Raw genomic sequence first — 18,881 nt, 5'->3', positions numbered from 1 at the left:
GCCCTGCCCAAATGGACTCCAGCTCAGGTTTGGGTTGCCTGAACAGATGACATCACAAAAGGTTAAAGGTCATCTTACATAGTCCCAATTCTCTTTAGGAATTAGCTTGTTTGTGGGATGTTATGTGCTAGTGAAGTGTGAGTCAACACTCATGACATCAGGTTAAGGCTCTGAACTGGGGTCATTCAGTCAGTTGTTGGTATGTGTTTCTTTTTATATTTTATTATGGCTTTACATTCTTTGCACAGCACTTTGGCCTGATGTGCAGCTGATTTATACTTTTTACTTCAGTAAAATACAGAAAAAATGTTGTGATCAAGGTTTGTTTTTGCTTTCACTATCCTGAACTACACAAACTGTAAATGCATCTTTTCCCACTTATATTATATTATACATTTATGGCTTGAACCTGTGTGTAGTCCCTTGTGGCCCCAGTCCTCCCACCCATGACAGGAAAGTGATATGCTTGAACCTCCCTCAGCCTGCAGGACATTCTGGAGACCAAATGAAAAGTAAGCTCTGTGCATGCTGGGAAAACATTTCACATATGTCTGTTGAGCTGTAGCTGTTTTTGATGGTTTCACTTGGTGTCTGCAGGACTCTAATCCCAGCAAAGACAGATGCTCAGAGAGAAGACTCAGAAATATACTGTATGTGTACATAAAATAATGTACCAGAGAAATTCACATAGCGTTTTTGCCAGGACTTTGACAGTATTACCATGCACTCAAGTCTGTAACCACGAGGGAATCACAGCCTGAACTGTGTGTTATGGTTTGATACAACAGTTTCTCTCAAGTATGAAACTTCTTAAACATTTACATTAAAAGTTCTCTTAAAGCCAGTGAGCAAATCTGTAATGCAGATTAATTTTAAATCCATATGAGCCAGGATTTATTCTTACTTGATTTGAAAACTCTAATATTTTCTAAAAAACAAAGCAAAGCTTGATATGAGCTTTTGCCATGAGATACGGGGAATGTTTTATCTTCTGTAGCCTGTGGTTGAAGACAAATATGTTCATAAATATACTGGAGAAAAGGCCGGAATGTGAGTTTGTCGCATTAAGAACAGACTTCTGAATTCTCAGTATTGACTACATAGCTGGTTTAATTTTCAAGGATAGTTTTTCTTTCTGGAAAAACCTTATTATCTTGTTCATTTCCAAGGAAATAATGAACATATTAAAAAAACAAAAGCCTGTCCACTTTGGCAGAGTTTAATGCAAAGCAGAATGTTACTGACAACTGACAGCTCTGAAGCTGTTGCCATATTTATGATGATGGTCTATCTTCATATCTGTGTGTGTGTGTGTGTGTGTGTGTGTTTGTGCTGTCAGGACCCAGACTATACGTCACTACAATGGAGTTCAGAGATCGATCTTGCTGTGGCCTTTAGTCCCACTGGGACTTAACACAAATTTTCCAAATGATTTAAGGGCACAGACTGCAGGTTGTGATGAGTTTACACAGACCTAAAGAGGGGAGAAAAGGTTGAAGTGATGGAGAGGTGGTGTCATATTTCTATAAAAGCACTCCACATTTGTGCAGACTTTCCTCAGGGCAGGAGGGCTTATCTTTGTGTTGAGTCTGGATTCATTTGCATATGGCCCTCCTCCTCCCTTCAGATTGGCCCAGGCTCAGCCGGCATGTGGAAAGACACATCCAAACTTTCTCAGTTGGAACAAAACTTTCCTGAGTAAAGGAGGATGAACTGAGCGGCTGGATGCCAGCAGCTGAGTGAGTAACAGCAGAGAGAGGCAGAGACAGGCTTGAAGTGTATGAACAGAGAGAGGATGATATCTTAATTATAGGTTTCTATAATTGTCTGCTGACAGACGGGATGTTATTTACTTTACAAAACCAACAGTTTTCTTCTCTAGCTTGGTTGTGGTTGTTTTGTAATACAGAACTGTAGATACTTGGAAGAATAATTGGATTTGATCCTGTAATGTGATGTTTGCTACAGATAGACTATATTTTTCACTTCTATTTCAAAAGCAGACCATCTTAAAGTTATTTTAAACTTTTAAATAAAAAAGCTGTCTTCTTATAGTTGTGATTTTTTTAAAAATGTCAGTTTAGCCAGTAGACAGGAGATTATTATTACTTCACCTCATCATTATGCTGCTGGCTCTGCTTTTGGTTCTGAGTCTTTGCTCTGAGGCTCTCTTCTCTGAGTCATCATCAATAACTATCCAGTACCGGGTTTGGGAGGAACAGCCGGTGGGAACGCAGGTCGGCCGTCTGGTGGATGACCTCCGGCAGAGGGATGAAGGTGGCCCTCTGGAGGATTTCCAGGTGGTGGAGCACGGAAAAGCCCTTCCCTTCTCTGTCAGCACTCGAGATGGGGCCGTCTCCACCCAAGGCAGGCTGGACAGGGAAGAGCTGTGTCGAGGGTCGGACCTGTGCGAAGTGGCCTTCAGTGTCCTCTACAGGAAAAGTGGTGCTGTGAAGTGCCTGAGGGTTCATGTGGAGGTGATGGACTTGAATGACCATAGTCCTAGCTTCCCCAGTCCTCTGCAGGAAGTGGAGATCTCAGAGACAGCCAGCCTCAGGATGCGACTCCCTTTGGACCGGGCAGTGGATCCTGATGCGGGGCCCAATGGCCTTCAGACCTACTCTCTTTCTGTCAACCAACACTTTGCTCTGGATGTGACAGTTGCTCATGGTGGGACAAAACAGGCAGAGCTAGTGGTTATCAAAGAATTGGACAGGGAGGTTCAAGCCTCATTTGATCTCACGTTAATGGCGTGGGATAAGGGGAACCCCCCGAGATCTGGGAGCACATTAATCCGTGTTAATATTCAGGACTCAAATGATAACAGCCCAACATTTGAGGACAACACTCCCACTGTAGAGCTACCTGAGGATACAGCTCGTGGGACAACCATCATCAACCTGAGGGCCACTGACCCAGACCAGGGTGCCAATGGGGAGGTGGAGTATTCACTCAGCAAGCATACACGTACGGAAGTTCAGAGGTTCTTCTATGTGGATCCACAAAGTGGAGCTGTGAGTCTCAGAGCACCCCTGGACTATGAGGCTCAGGCTTTTTATGAAGTAATCATACAGGCCCGTGATCATGGACCCAATGCCATCCCCACACACTGCAAACTGCACATCAAGCTTAGGGATGTTAACGATAATGCACCGAGGATACACATGATTTGGACTCCACCCAACTCGCCTATGGCGACTGTGCTGGAAGGAGCAGTAGAGGACACTTTTCTTGCTCTGGTGATGGTCTCCGATGCAGATTCGGGAGAAAATGGCAAAGTGAGTGCACACATTCAGCAAGGATCTGGTCCCTTCCACCTTAAACAGATCCATGGCAACAATTACATGATTGTTACCAATGGAAGTCTGGATCGAGAGAAGGTTATGGAGTATAACATCACTATCCTGGCCCAGGATTATGGAGACCCCCCATTGTCCTGTGTTAAACACCTGCCTGTTCGTGTTTTGGATGAGAATGACAATGCCCCAGTGTTTTCCACCTCCATTTATAAGACTACCTTCAAGGAGAACAATGTTGCAGGCTACCACGCTCTCGAAGTCCAAGCACATGATGTTGACCTGGACCTCAGTGGGAGAGTGTCCTACTTCATACACAACTCCGATGATGTGGAAACTAACACACAATCTTTCTCCATCCATCCAACCAGTGGTGTCATAAGCATCCAGCGCCCTCTGGACTATGAGGAATCCCACACCTACTCTTTCATTGTGGGAGCTGTCGACCATGGTCATCCACCTCTCACCAGCACTGCGACTGTACAGGTCGACATCGAGGATGTGAATGACAACTACCCAGTCATCAAAGAGCCAAAGCCCAGAAAGGGTGTGGCCTCTTTAAGTGTACCTGTCAATGCAGACAAAGGGGAGATCGTGACCGAGTTGGGGAATGACATTGAAGAGACATCGACTGCTTTGCCAACCAATCACTTAGTCAGAGAGGGATTTGTTGGATTCCTTGCATCCACAATAAAGGCTGAAGACCCAGATTCAGGGCTCAATGGAGAACTCCAGTACCTCATTACAGATGGAAACAACTATGGACTTTTCTGGTTGGATCAAGCTACAGGCCAGTTGTTTGTTAACACCACCAATGCTACAGAGCTTATTGGGAAAACCTACAAGTTTGATATAGCTGTATCTGACATGGGCACCCCCAGCTTGGCCACCAAAGTGACTCTGGAGGTGACTTTTATTAACCTCAAAGATCACTTGAAGAACTCGTCACCTGGAAACCGTGGACAGCTAAGCCACACCATGATGATGGCGATCTGTCTAGGCGCTACGTGCTTGCTGCTCCTCCTGACTATTGCTTTGGTGACAACATTCTGTCGCCCTGAGAAACGGGACAACCGGGCTTACAACTGCAGACAGGCTGAATCAACCTACACCCGACATCCTCGGCGCCCACAGAAGAACATCAGAAAGTCTGATATCCAGCTCATTCCTGTCATCAGGGGACGAAAAGACGAGCCTCCTGATGATGATAGTGAAGCCCAGCCACTGGCTCCACCTCCAGTGATGCCAGATGATCATCAAGCTGACAGACAGTATACCTTAGCACCATCAGTCATGAACACAAGCTTCCATTCCCAAGGCTACCCAGAAGGGGATGCCACTCAACCTGTTACCCATCACTGCAGAACGCTTAGGAAACCTGGAAACATCGAACTTGATGGCACTTTGCCTCTGATGCCAGCTACATCATATCAGACTCTTCAGAAACCCAGGAACCCTTCATCATCCTCATCAGTCTCACATTTGAGCTCCTTGAAGTGCCAGACTCATCCTGAAGGGGAAGAGGCAGTGTCGCCATCTGCGAGATCCCAGGCGATGCTCAGGAGGCCCAAGAACTCGGAGGGAGGAGGAGCACAGGATGCAGAGCACCGGCAGATGCTTCAAAACCTGGTTCGACTGTCAATGGCCGCATTTGGAGATGCCATCGAGCTTTCATCAGCTTCCCCGGAAGTGCAGGTGAGTCCCGTACTTTTAATGTTCATGGTTACAAACATCATTTCATCCTTCGTTATCTTAAAACAGAAAGTTAACTATTTATTAGTTGTAATCAATAAATGACTGAATAATGTCATTTAATTAATGATCTTAGTCACATTCACATTTTCTTATTCTCTCATAGCAAGAATGTGTGTGTGTGTGTGGGGGGGGGCAGTTTTTCCTTAAAAATTCTTCATGCTTAGTGTTGTATTTTTATATGACTTATCAAAAAACATGCAAAATAAGGCAAAAAAGGCCCCATCGTGGAAGCAAGAGAAGAAGAGGAGTTTCTGCAGAGTACATCAGAGAATCCTGGGAAGCATGCCGACAAGCTCTCTGTGTCTGTTATAACAAATTTAAAACAGAATTCACTCAGCTTAGCATTCATTAAAACCATGAATTATACCACAAGGCTTAATTCATGATTATAAGTTGTGAAGTTGTTTTCAGGGCAGAAAATAACTTTACTGAAAGTTGAACTGACAAATGTACCCATTTACATTAACATTAATGTTTTAACTAAGTCTGCATGATTATTTTTTAATGTCTTCTTATTTACATTCTCCACTACAGCTTAGACATTAAAGCTAATGCACTGCTGCTGGCTCTCATTTAGATGTCATTTACTTCCATCTAAAATGTGTGATCACATTTATTTCAACATGTGCTTACAGTTAGTGTTGGTGTAATTAAGTCTCCCCCCCGTAGGCTTTGAGATTAATCGGAAGTGAAGTCCATTAGATAGTAAGAGCTGCAGCCAGCACCACACACTGACGAGCTTCCTCTACATTTTCACAGCAGCCTCTCTCCTTTTTCGGTCTCCTGTATACACATACTCCAGACAGCCTGAAGGCTGGAGCAGGGTGGAGGTGTGTGTGTAGGGGGGTTGGGGTGTAACTTGCTAAAGGAGGGCTGTGAAACCAAAAAGCAGCAGGTTTATGCAGGTGATCATATGCCATAGACAGTGATCCCCCTTCCCAAGAAACTCTACTGAATATCACAGGTCAGCTCCTCTTATGCCCTGGTAGATGGGGGATCTGAAGAGGGAAGGGAGGGGAGGGGGAGGGGGAGGGGAGACCAGTCAAAGTAAGATGTGATGTGTTGTAGTGTAAGCAAACACCACTCTGACACTGACAAATGACTCAAAAATCTGTTTTACTGAGCTGAGCTGCAGCAGGAGGAAAGAAAAACAGCTCAGACTAGAAACAGTGACTCTGTGTAGAGCTGGGTCCAGAACCAGAGCCCAGTCCGTTGACTACAGCTGCTGGATGTCCACAGACTTCAGCATCAGTCTGGTTCTGACAAACAGTTTTTTCAAACTTAGTCTCATCTGACTGATTTTGCAGACAATAATACAAATATGGAAAAACACCAGCAATATTCTTCAGATCTCTCATGACAGATGAATTTTTATCTGAGACAATATGAACAGACTCAGGCTAAATATACTGATATTCTTTGGTCAGGTAAAATGTTAAAATTAGAATATATTGGGCTGGTAGAAGGAAGTGAAGAGTTTTTTACATGAATTACTGAACAGATCAATATTTACTCCTTATGATTAGTCAAAAAATTGTTTTATAGAAATCTCAAGCATCATTTTATACAAAATTTCCCTCAACAATTGCCTGAATTTTTGGTTTGTTTGTTTGGGATTTAAAAGTTCCACGGGTTTGAACATTCCTTGACCAACAGGACGGGAGTTTGTAGAGGAAGAAAACCCATTTAGCTCTTCACAGTGGTCAGATTTGTTTTATATAAATAAACAAAAATTCTTCCAGAGTTTATTCAGTCAGTCAGACATGAATATTGTCTTGGCATCAGTAACAAAGTTTTAGAACTGAATCTTTAAACACTGTACTGAAGCACAAACCAGTGTCACTGAGGGCAAAAACGCGCTGCCAACGCCCAGCAGACAGAGAACAAAGAGCTTGGCCAAGTCTCACATCCTCACATGAGCCTTGTTAAAGAAAGGAAGAGGCCTTTTTCTTTTTGCCCAGCACCCCCAGTCGGCCCAGTTGGCACTTCTCTAGATTCAGACATTTCTCTCCTCCCTCGAGGTCACAGAGGGAGAGGCCTGCTGGATGCCTGGGAGGAGGGGGATTTACTGTTCACCTCTACCTCAACACACATGCACGCGCACACACAATCCACCCATATTTCAGAGTCCATCCTGGGAGGAAACCGGCCAGAGAAGAATAGGCTTTTACATGGAGACCATTTCCTGTCACTGCAGTAGCATGCACATGCAAAAACACACAAGTCATATACAGTAAAACAAAGTCATATGCAGTATCAGCATGTGAGCACACACGCTCACACAAGTACACCTTCCTGTGCAGTGTGTATCCGTCGTAACAGAGCTGTCAGCAGAATGCGAGTGGTGAGATGGACGCAGCTGCGTGGTTCTCACAAAGTGAGAAAAAGAAAATGTTTATTCACTTCTTACTTGAGCATTGCTCAAATCAGCTGCATCACTATTCACCCCCCTAAAGCGATACATCTTCCCTGCTCGCTAGTGCAGACTGACAGTCAAAACAAAAAAGTCCTCCTGTCCACACCTCTAATTGTCCATGAGTAATACCCTCCCAAAGGTCAGGCCAGTGCCTTGCATTGTCACTTGTTGCCTTTCAGGTGTGAGTATGTGGTTGCATCACAGCACCACATACTGTATATTACAGCCCATTTACCATGTACAAGTGTGAAGTAGGTTTACAGCGAGTGTTAGGTGGTGGGTCCAGAGACAGCCTCATGTTTAAAGTCCTCAGTCTAACACTCTCTCTTCATCTCTTCCTCCTTCCTCCTGTCCCTCCCTGCAGCAGATCTCCCAGCTCCTCTCGCTCCTCCGGCAGGGTCAGCTGCAGCCAAGGCCAAACTTCCGGGGGAACAAATATTCTCATCGCAGGTCAGTCTGACTCCTCCTCCTCATTATCTTCCTCATCTGTCCTTCATTCTCCTCCTCCCTCTTGTCCTTCTCTGATGTTGACTCAGCAAAGCCACAACAAAGCTCAAAGCTCCTTCAGCTTTCAAAGTATATTCTTAGATGTTTCTTGGTTTTATGTCATTGTCCAGCCAATTTTCATTCTAGACATCACTTGTTTCTATTAGACAGAACAATGTAAAACTTTTCATCTTTTATTCACTTCTTACTTGAGCATTGCTCAAACCAGCTGCATCACTATTCACCCCCCTAAAGTGATACATCTTCCCTGCTCGCTAGTGCAGACTGACAGTCAAAACAAAAAAGTCCTCCTGTCCACACCTCTAATTGTCCATGAGTAATACCCTCCCAAAGGTCAGGCCAGTGCCTTGCATTGTCACTTGTTGCCTTTCAGGTGTGAGTATGTGGTTGCATCACAGCACCACATACTGTATATTACAGCCCATTTACCATGTACAAGTGTGAAGTAGGTTTACAGCGAGTGTTAGGTGGTGGGTCCAGAGACAGCCTCATGTTTAAAGTCCTCAGTCTAACACTCTCTCTTCATCTCTTCCTCCTTCCTCCTGTCCCTCCCTGCAGCAGATCTCCCAGCTCCTCTCGCTCCTCCGGCAGGGTCAGCTGCAGCCAAGGCCAAACTTCCGGGGGAACAAATATTCTCATCGCAGGTCAGTCTGACTCCTCCTCCTCATTATCTTCCTCATCTGTCCTTCATTCTCCTCCTCCCTCTTGTCCTTCTCTGATGTTGACTCAGCAAAGCCACAACAAAGCTCAAAGCTCCTTCAGCTTTCAAAGCATATTCTTAGATGTTTCTTGGTTTTATGTCATTGTCCAGCCAATTTTCATTCTAGACATAATGACCATTTGTCATTACTTTACCCCAGAACATTCTGGCGTTTACAAAGTTTATTTTAACCAATGATCTGTGATCCTAATAGATGTGTGGAATTTAGTTATTTGACACAAATTAACTATCACTTGTTTCTATTAGACAAAACAATGTAAAACTTTTCATCTATATATCATTTTCAAAATGAAAGCCGTGAAACAACAAAGCAGCTGGGTTTAGTTTGTGTCTTGGCACAGTGAGATATTCACTTACAGACAGATCTGAAGATTTAAAACAATGCAAAGTTTAACTGTACGGACAAATCCTTGATGTAAATGTTGGTGGTCATAATGGGGCGGCACACCAACACAGGTGACTAAACACTGCTGACCTTGTAGAAACACCACTTGCAGCTTGACTTCAAAAGAGAGAGAGAGAAAATCTCGATCCTCCTCTTTTCCATCTCTCTCGTCTTCATCAGAATTCTGTTTCAGCGCCAGCTGGCTGCAGGTTTCAGGCTGTGATCTCTGCTGCGCTCTCTGATCAAACCGGGCTGCCTCTGATAGCAGCACAGCCAGACATTAATGGGCAATGTCACCCTTTTTAAGAACTCACAGATGTGTCTTATGAACCTGGACAGTGCAGTTTGAATTTGTTAAATCAGGCGTCTCTGCATAACCATTATATCCAACCAGTCTGATCTATGCTGAAGTGTGTGTGTGTGGTTGTTTTGTAGCAAGCTGGTGTCTTTTGCATGTAGTTTTACCAAGGTAAACCCAGCAGTCAGTGTTAAAGTGACTGCAGATTTGAACAATGTTATTGTTTACAAGTTAAGGTGGTGCAGATGCAGCATCTCAGCTGGATAGGCAGGGCAAAATTCAAGGTCAGAAAATTAACTGTCTGCGCATTTACTGTGCTGAACTCACACGCCAGCTGTGAATATAAAGCCATGGTCAGCTTTAGTAAAAGGTTCCAGGATATTTGCTTTTCAAGGTAAAAGCAGAGACTTGACAAGAGTCAAGCCTATCACCTGGTGGACACCTAAACTTACATTGTTTACACTCACATTCATTTTGGGGAAAAAACAAGAACCAGAAGTCATAAAATTTAGGGGTGAAAAATGATTTAAGAGGTTGGTTAAGTGAACTACTTCTACCTCAATGACTCCCCTCATTCCTGTCTTATTCAAAACGATTTGGAATAGAGCAGTAAAGACAATGCATGGCCTGGCACATGGGCTGGACTGTTGTGTTTCAATGGGGGGATTTCCCTTTATATTCAAGGTTGGCTAGTGACTTTAGTTGGGATTATGGCAACTGACCGGGAAGTATATGTAAGTCAGTGTAACATCCATTGAATTGTGTGTGAAGGCAGGTTACAGCAGCTTTATCTGAGTGAGTCACAGTCTGTGACAGGAAGCAGATACCTCAGCTTTGCCGTGGTGATGAGATTAAATCTGGCATCATCTCGACACACTCAGGGCACAGTTTCAATGCAAACACGCACACATACTGAACCACACCTGCGAAGACCTTTGACTGTATCTATAATGATGACAGATCAAAAAACATCTTTTTGTAGCATTCATTTGTGAGGACTCTGGGAGGTGACAACCACACAAAGCTGGCAACTACCCAGCAGCCACAGACCTCCAGGGGCCTCACAAAGCCCCTGGTTCACTCCACATCATTACTGTGTTCCATTATTATTGGATTAATTTAGTGTGGTTGGTTCTGGCCAACGGTCAAACAACCAAAAGGTTTACTGTCACAGAAGACTGGGAAAACTAACAAATATTCACATGTGAGAAGCTGGTACCTAGACATTTTCTGATTACTGGCATGGTATTGTATTTGTTTTTCTTTATCACATCCATGAAGGGTTCACTCACCTCGGTCTGAATGGCACTTCCTGTCAGAGCCTTCCAGCAGCGCCACAGCTCTGCAGGTTCAGAGGTGTGTCACAGTGGGTGTCAGTGGATAGCAGGGGATTTGTCACCTTAAACCTAGGAATTTTATCACCATTTTATCTCCTCACACAAAACCTCTGCCTGCATGCCTTCAGATTTACACTGTCTGGCGGATTTTAAATGGATAACAGGGGGGGTGAATTTAGCTTTTTTTTCTACATTCTATCAATTTATTTTAAATCAAAATGTAAGAGGGATATGTGATTTTTGGTTATATAAGTATTTTGACTCACATGTAACTTGACTTTATGATTATATATTGGTCTTTTACATGTGTGGGTGAAAAAACGTCAAACAAAAACACTGAGTGAGAATCTGAACGACTGTTTGGTCAAAATGGATGTTTTAAAGCAAAGTGATGAACACATCTTCCTTATTTGGATGGACAAACCATTTTATCTGATGACAGTGGAGTTGCACTGTCCATCTGCTTTTTGGGACGTTTGTTGATAAAACGTGTTTCCTGATGTCTGACAGATACGGAGGTCAGGACTGTTCAGACTGGCAGAGCACCAAAGACAGCGGGCATGGTGAGAGCGAGGCTGGAGACGTGGACTGGGAACCAGGAAGAGACTCCCCCATAGACCTTCAGCTGGAGGAGGGGCTTAACAACATACTCAACAATCCTGGTATCAGCACATACACACTGATGTGATCGAGGCTCATAATGGAGACTAGATTTATTGGCTGCTGCACTAAAATCCCTTCAATCACAGCTTTTGACAACAGCTAGATTAAATTACCAGCTGCATTACAATACTGAAAAAAGTCAACTGAATACACAGCAGAATTTATGTGCCAATTCAGGTGCTGGTCATGGCAGCATGCTACATCAAAGCTATAAGAAAACCACACACTAAGCCTTAATTTATTGGTTTAACCAACATTTCGACCACAACCATTCTTATCCTGGACAAGTCGAACGCTAGTGTCAGACAACCTTAACTCTCACAAGACTGCCTCTGAACTCACACAGTAGACTTGACTTGTTAGATGTTGGGAACATTGTTAAATGCAAGTTGTTAAAATGAGAATATTTCTCATCTCTACCCAACATATGATATGATATGAATGCCATAACACTGAGGTGGAATCAGTTTTACTGTTACCATGCTTGGCTAACTCGCTTCCATTTTCCTAGCGAAATCCAAACTACATAGTACAGGTTGTCCCAGCTGCTGAAAGTTAGAAAGAGAGGGACATCTTGACATCACACTCATCATTCATGATCATCATCATCGTCAGTATAGGATCTGCCTATTAGCTGCTGCTCAGCTGGTGTCACTGAAAATGTCCATCCAGAGGCTCAGAGTGTAGATGCAAACCTGCCCCCACAGTGCTTGCCTCTTTCTGATTTACCTCTGCAAAGTAAAGTGGTGCCGCTGAGCGTGGTGGTGACCTCCTGGTAAAACTCTTTGGTTTGTCAGGACAAAAGCAGGTGAACTACGACTCCTGCAGAACATACACACTGTCACTTACAATGAACACATGCCGACAAATGTGGAAAAACAGGAAGAAAGCAGGAAATAACACTGTAGTAGGTTATGCATCCACCAACACACGCTCCACTTGTCTGTGCCTCATACTACAGCTCATTATGTTTTTAAGATCCAGGCTGCTGATATGTACTGTATGTTTTTATTGGTCTTCAAACTAGATGTTTTTCTGCTAGAAATTTGAAATAAACTAGATGTTTTTCTGCTAGAAATTTCCTAAAACTGTGATTAAATGTCTCCTTTTTACTAGTGTGAATGTGTTATCAGCATTTGTCATTATTTTTGTAGTTTGTTAGTCATTTTACTTATAGCACGTCTTTTTGGATATGTTGTTATCGGCATGAGGCTGAATTCTAACGAGACGACTGTGGCACTGGCCAGTCCACTTTGAGCCGAGGCTGTGAAGTACAAGTCCATGTCGCTACCACCATCTTTCCCACCATCTGACTAAGATATTTTAGCTGCCAGACATGAACCACACATACGAGTCACCGTTCCACATTGTGGGCCAATACTGTGTTTCTGAGTGTGTGTAGTAGGTGTGTGTTCAACAGCTTCTTCCTGCTATTGTGCTGGTCAGAGCCTTGGGGCGAGTAGAGGGGTTTTTTGCCTGATGATGATAGCGTGAGCTTCACTTTATGAAAGAAGAGATAGAAACAAAAGAGTGTGTGGGAGTATGTTGTGCTGCATGTGATGCTTGACTCACCTTCTACCCCACAGTTAAAAGTGTAACTCACACCAGAGTGCGATGACAACTCAGTGTTATTCTGGAGCTTTGATGAAGCCGCCGCTCTCCCTGTTATTGTTCTGACCTATAACTGCTTCTTCTTCATGACTGTCGAGATGAATCATGCAAACACACATCTGCATCTTTGTTCAGCTCTGAAGATGATGTTATTGGTGTTCAGGGCATGAATGTCTGTTCGCTTCTTTATCTGGTTGGGCAGCGGTTGAGCTTTCAGGCCTTCTGCTGTTAAAATTCTTTGGTTTATGATGCTGGTGCTTTATAGTTTACCCCATCAATGTGCACAATTGTCTTCTTTAACACAAACGATTTTAAAATAGACATGTGATCTACTTTTGTTTACAGCTACATACTGTATGTGTGTAAGGCATTTTTAAATATGTACAGTGGTGTGAAAAAGTGTTTGCCCCCTTACTGATTTCTTATCTTTTTGCATGTTTGTCACACTGTAATGTTTCAGATCATCAAACAAATTTATATATTAGTCAAAGATAACACAAGTAAACACATCATGCAGTTTTTAAATGAAGGTTTTTATTATTAAGGGAAAACAAAATCCAAAACTATATAGCCCTGTGTGAACAAGTGTTTGCCCCCTAAACCTAATAACTGGTTGGGCCACCCTTAGCAGCAACAACTGCAATCAAGCATTTTCGATAACTTGCCATGAGTCTTCCACAGCGCTGTGGAGGAATTTTGGCCCACTCATCTTGGCAGAATTGTTGTAAGTCAGCCACATTGGAGGGTTTTCGGGCATGAACTGCCTTTTTAAGGTCATGCCACAGCATCTCAATTGGATTCAGGTCAGGACTTTGACTAGGCCACTCCAAAGTCTTCATTTTGTTTTTCTTCAGCCATTCAGAAGTGGACTTGCTGGTGTGCTTTGGATCATTGTCCTGCTGCAGAACCCAAGTTCGCTTCAGCTTGAGGTCACAAACGGATGGCCGGACATTCTCCTTCAGGATATTTTGGTACACAGCAGAATTCATGGTTCCACTTATCACAGCATGTCTTCCAGGGCCTGAAGCAGCAAAACAGCCCCAGACCATCCCACTACCACCACCATATTTTACTGTTGGTATGATGTTCTTTTTCTGAAATGCGGTGTTACTTTTACGCCACACATAATGGGACACACACCTTCCAAAAAGTTCAACTTTTGTCTCGTCTGTCCACAGAGTATTATCCCAAAAGTCTTGGGGATCATCAAGATGTTTTCTGGCAAAACTGAGACGAGCCTTTATGTTCTTTTTGCTCAGCAGTGGTTTTCGTCTTGGAACTCTGCCATGCAAACCATTTTTGCCCAGTCTCTTTCTTATGGTGGAGTCATGAACACTCAGCTTAACTGAGGCAAGTGAGGCCTGCAGTTCTTTGGATGTTGTTGTGGGGTCTTTTGTGACCTCTTGGATGAGTTGTCGCTGCGCTCTTGGGGTAATTTTGGTCGGCTGGCCACTCCTGGGAAGGTTCTCCACTGTTCCATGTTTTCGCCATTTGTGGATAATGGCTCTCACTGTGGTTCGCTGCAGTCCCCAAGCTTTAGAAATGGCTTTATAACCTTTTCCGGACTGATAGAGCTCCATTATTCTCTTTCTCATTTGTTTTTGAATTTCTTTGGATCTCGGCATGATGTCTAGCTTTTGAGGATCTTTTGGTCTACTTCACTTTGTCAGGCAGGTCCTATTTAAGTGATTTCTTGATTGCGAACAGGTGTGGCAAGAGAAATTGAACTCAGGTGCGATAAACCAGTGTTTTGACAGGGGGGCAAACACTTGTTCACACAGGGCTCTATAGTTTTGGATTTTGTTTTCCCTTAATAATAAAAACCTTCATTTAAAAACTGCATGATGTGTTTACTTGTGTTATCTTTGACTAATATATAAATTTGTTTGACGATCTGAAACATTACAGTGTGACAAACATGCAAAAAGATAAGAAATCAGTAAGGGGGCAAACACTTTTTCACACCACTGTACATCTTAATCAATGGGAAGGGAGCTGAGAGCCACAGATATGGTAGAGAAGTCAGAAAGTAGTGAAGGTCAGAATAAGACATCTTTGGTTCTGGGCTTTAATGGGATTTGTTGAAAACCTTTTTCTTTAACATCTTGTATTTTTGATTTTGGCCCCCTAACTAGCTGAACCCCAGGTGTTTTAGTATGAATTAACAAGCTTTAAGACATAAATCTTGTTAGTTAGGATACTTGGGTACATTTTAACCCTACTCTCTGCTGACAGTGACAGTCAGCAGAGAGCAGCAGCTCCACCTCTCATCCTCATATTACTTCCATTTGGTTTATTATTCTTTCAGTGATGCACCGAAGATTTATACCAGTTTGTAAAAATGTCTTCTCCACATAAGAATAAGGTGTAAAGTGAGGTTTTATTTACAGGTTAAACACAGGGTCAGACACCAACTTTGGGCTGAAACAGCAGACCGTTTATCTCTGAACGATTTGCTGAAACTCAATCTGCTCAGTAATTTAAAGAGGCTTTTGTGTTTGGAGGTGAAATACTGCTAAAACAAAGGGAAGACGGGGGGTGGGAGGCAGGTTAACTCTGAGGGCGGTCTGTACCACACCGAGTGTATGTGTGCGTGTCATTCTGTGTGTGTTCGTGGGTTAATTTTCTACATCTGGTTGTGGTTAGATGAAGGAGAATAAATACTTAGAATACTGCTTAGGATCCAGGTGAAGATGTCTTTGCTCAGGGAGTAGCTGCAGCTTCAGCTTTTTAAAAACACTGACAGTTTCAATCAAAGTGTTTAAAAGACTTAAAAGAAATAAAGAAGATGAACATGAGAAAAAGAATAGAGGTAGAAATAACAAGCTAACAATGATGGTAATAAACCACATTCTCAAAGTAATATGAAAATGCATTTTAAATATGTTCAGAGTTGTTTAAACTGACTATATATGAAATAAATGAAGCACTTTAATGCAATCTGGACACATGCAGCCTTGTCTCAGGTGGAACAGAAGACACTCCTCTTCACAGGTTTTCCTTTGTCCTGCTAAGCTTTCTCTCATCTCACCTCCCTAAAATAATTTTCCACATGCATGAGCTGGTTCCAACAACATGCTGAAAAGATCTGTCATGGTTTTGGCTTAAATTAGATCAAATGAAACTTTAATAGCTCTAAAGGGAAATCAAGTCACTGCACGGTCAGATAACACCACACAGCCAGGAAGAATCAGAGTAAACAGGATATAATAAGCATAAACCCAGAGAAAATGAAGAGTAACCAAAGTTGTTTGCTCACATTTATGTCCAATGGAGAGCAGGTTTTACATTAAACAAATACATGAAATGAAACGTTTGATCATTTACCCCCCGTCATCCATTTGTCTTAGCAGTATTTCCCCGAGTTCACGCCTCTGACAGTGACTGGAATGTCAGACTGGAGGCAGAGAGCTGGCCGGGAGGATTTTTTCTGGCATGATGGACATAATGTTTAGACATACGCGCGAAGCCTGTGGGATGCCATGGATGGCAGGAAAAGCTTGTTGACAGCAGTTGTGGCATTTCCTGTTTTTTGCTTCATTGTTGTCCAACAGTCAGAAGATTACATTCCATCTGTAATGTCTTAGAATTTTACTAACTCACTTTGCAGGGCACTTGTTGCACTGGACTTATTTCATAAGAGAGACAGAGAGAGAGACCTGGGAGGAAGAACAGACTTACTTGAATTACAGTAAACAAGGATATGACAAGACATAAGATCATAATATGCTTTTTGCCAGCGCACAAACAAATAGCTGCAATGTGAACAGCATGTAAACTCAGGATTGAGATGCCCAGCAGCAGTATTGGTTTGATCAACAGTCAGAGACCTGATGGTATTCTATTTACAGTGATTCAAAATAGAGATGAGCTGCAAATCCTCATATTTGAAAAGATGAAACCAGAGAATACTAAACTTTTTAATAGACTGACTCACAGATTTCAGTGCTGGATTTATTTTCACATGCTCTGCTGATTTAAAAAATGCAAAAACACTCAGTTTGAACATCTCATGTGAATCTGTCTCTGCAGATGACGTCTTCCCGGAGGTCAGTGACCCGGCCTGGATGGCCAGACTCTCGCTCCCACTCACTGGCGACTATCATGACAATGTTTTTGTCCCCAATGGGCCTCTGTCCCCTGACGGTGAGCTCCTTCCCTGTGAGGGCTTGGATCCATCCTCCTTCTCCACCTTTGGTAAAACTTTTGTCTTTTATTTTACTAAGAAAGAACATGAATATGTTGGTAGAACCTGATTTCACTGTACAGAAGCAGCAGCAGAGTGAGACCTCCTGTCCATTTGCCCTCTCAGGTAAAACTCCAGAGAAGGATGATGCCCTGGGCGGGGCCCTCCTGTCAGAGGTCAGCACACTGTTTGAGATGCTCATGACGCAGAAGGCCGACAGCCACCCTGGGCCACGGCCCGACGTCCTGTACCGACTCTCTGCAGCGTACCGGCGTTCGCTGGGCCTGGACACCGCCACCACGCCTATCGCAAGCAATGCACCAAGGAACTCTGGTTATACTGACAGGAGGTTGGGCCTGTTTGCACCCTCAGGACATAAGCAATAAATGTAACACTGGTGCTTTGAGCTGACTGCTGCAACTCAGAACAGGAAGTTACACAAAATGTTTCTTCTGTTGGGATTTTAGAGGCGTTAGGCGATACAATATTTAAATTTGATTGACTGCATCTGTAAATAAGGCAAATAAAACCTGTTTTTGTAGAATCAAAACTTAGAGAAGATGTGCCACAAAGGGACCAGACTATGTCTTCAGACTGAAGTGAGGGCCACACATAAAGATCAAGTCATGATGAAAAGGGATTTATTTGGTCCATTTTCAGAGCAGACTTTGTTAAAAAGTAACCAATCAGCAAGGTCAACTACACAAAAAACAGGGATCATGTGTTAAAAAACAAACAACATCAACAGGCAGGTAGACTACAGCTACAGCAAACAGATGCTACAGCAGCAGAGTGGAGAAAAGGATATGGAGCTGGTTTATATACTGAGAGACTAATGAGGGAATGAGAAGCAGGTGGGTGTGGAGGTCAGGTGACACACTGAGGGATCTACTGGACAGGTGAATAATGAAAGGATCTGCAAGGACAGGAGAGAAAAGTGACCAGGCATAAGAGAGTGACTGAATGAGTTTGTTTGGCGGAGCAGGGGTTTTTTATTGCTTATTTAAACAAATGTGATCATGACAACAAAAGACATCGTTACCTCCAGCTGAGGCGATGGGATGCCACTAGTGAATTAATCTCAATACACAGTTTGGCTCTCTGCAGATACAAAAAGGTGGTGATGTGTAAGTAAATGTTCAGTGAAACATGAGAGTGACAACAGAAACATTTCAGAGAATCCAGCAGCAGGGAGCTGTTCTCTGCCCCATATCACTTCACAAAATGGAGGAAAAAATGATCCTAAACAAGTTTCTTTGTTTTCTTCCCAGTGAGCCACCACAACCTGAGTAAGAAACACGCTTCTCAGGAGACACCAACTCTCTTGTGCCCCTTTGCAGCTAAGCACATTGACTTAGTATGTTTGTCACTGTCTTTTTGGTCAGAACACATTAATTCCCCGTGAGGCTTCAGGGTTAGTACGAACATTTCTGGACCCAACACGAATCCTCGTAAATATCCAAAATGTAACGCTTGTACATTTCATGGCTGTGGTCAGCAGTCATTGGGTCAGACAAACAGACTGATGACAGAACCATCCTCAGACCAACTTATGAGCAGGGATGTGTTAGAAATGGTGATACAGTTCTTGTTGCATTGTTTTTCCATCAATAACACAAGAAGTAACCAGAACAATTCAGGTTTAATTAAGAGTAAATGAAAGGAATGGTGGAAAACAACTTGAATGAATGCAGACAGATTAGAAC

General features: G+C 43.0%; 1 protein-coding gene across 2 annotated transcripts; it reads left to right on the top strand.

Moving 5' to 3' along the window:
• The first annotated feature begins 1,667 nt into the window (after positions 1 to 1,667).
• pcdh12 (protocadherin 12) lies at positions 1,668 to 18,875 on the top strand. 2 transcript variants are annotated; one of them, XM_020594080.1, is made up of 5 exons: positions 1,668 to 4,991; positions 7,835 to 7,917; positions 11,226 to 11,377; positions 17,022 to 17,186; positions 17,302 to 18,875. In XM_020594080.1, the coding sequence occupies exons 1-5, from the start codon at positions 2,124 to 2,126 to the stop codon at positions 17,559 to 17,561; spliced, it is 3,528 nt and encodes a 1,175-aa protein (XP_020449736.1). In that variant the 5' UTR covers positions 1,668 to 2,123; the 3' UTR covers positions 17,562 to 18,875. The 2 variants fall into 2 exon arrangements, with proteins under 2 accessions (XP_020449736.1, XP_020449734.1); XM_020594078.1 differs by having other exon boundaries at positions 7,832 to 7,917.
• Positions 18,876 to 18,881: the final 6 nt, after the last annotated feature.

This window comes from Monopterus albus, unplaced genomic scaffold (assembly GCF_001952655.1).
Source record: "Monopterus albus unplaced genomic scaffold, M_albus_1.0 scaffold21.1, whole genome shotgun sequence".
Classification (NCBI taxonomy): Eukaryota; Metazoa; Chordata; class Actinopteri; order Synbranchiformes; family Synbranchidae; genus Monopterus; species Monopterus albus.
The sequence above is the reverse complement of the archived record's forward strand: the minus strand, read 5'-3'. Positions and strand labels throughout refer to the sequence as shown.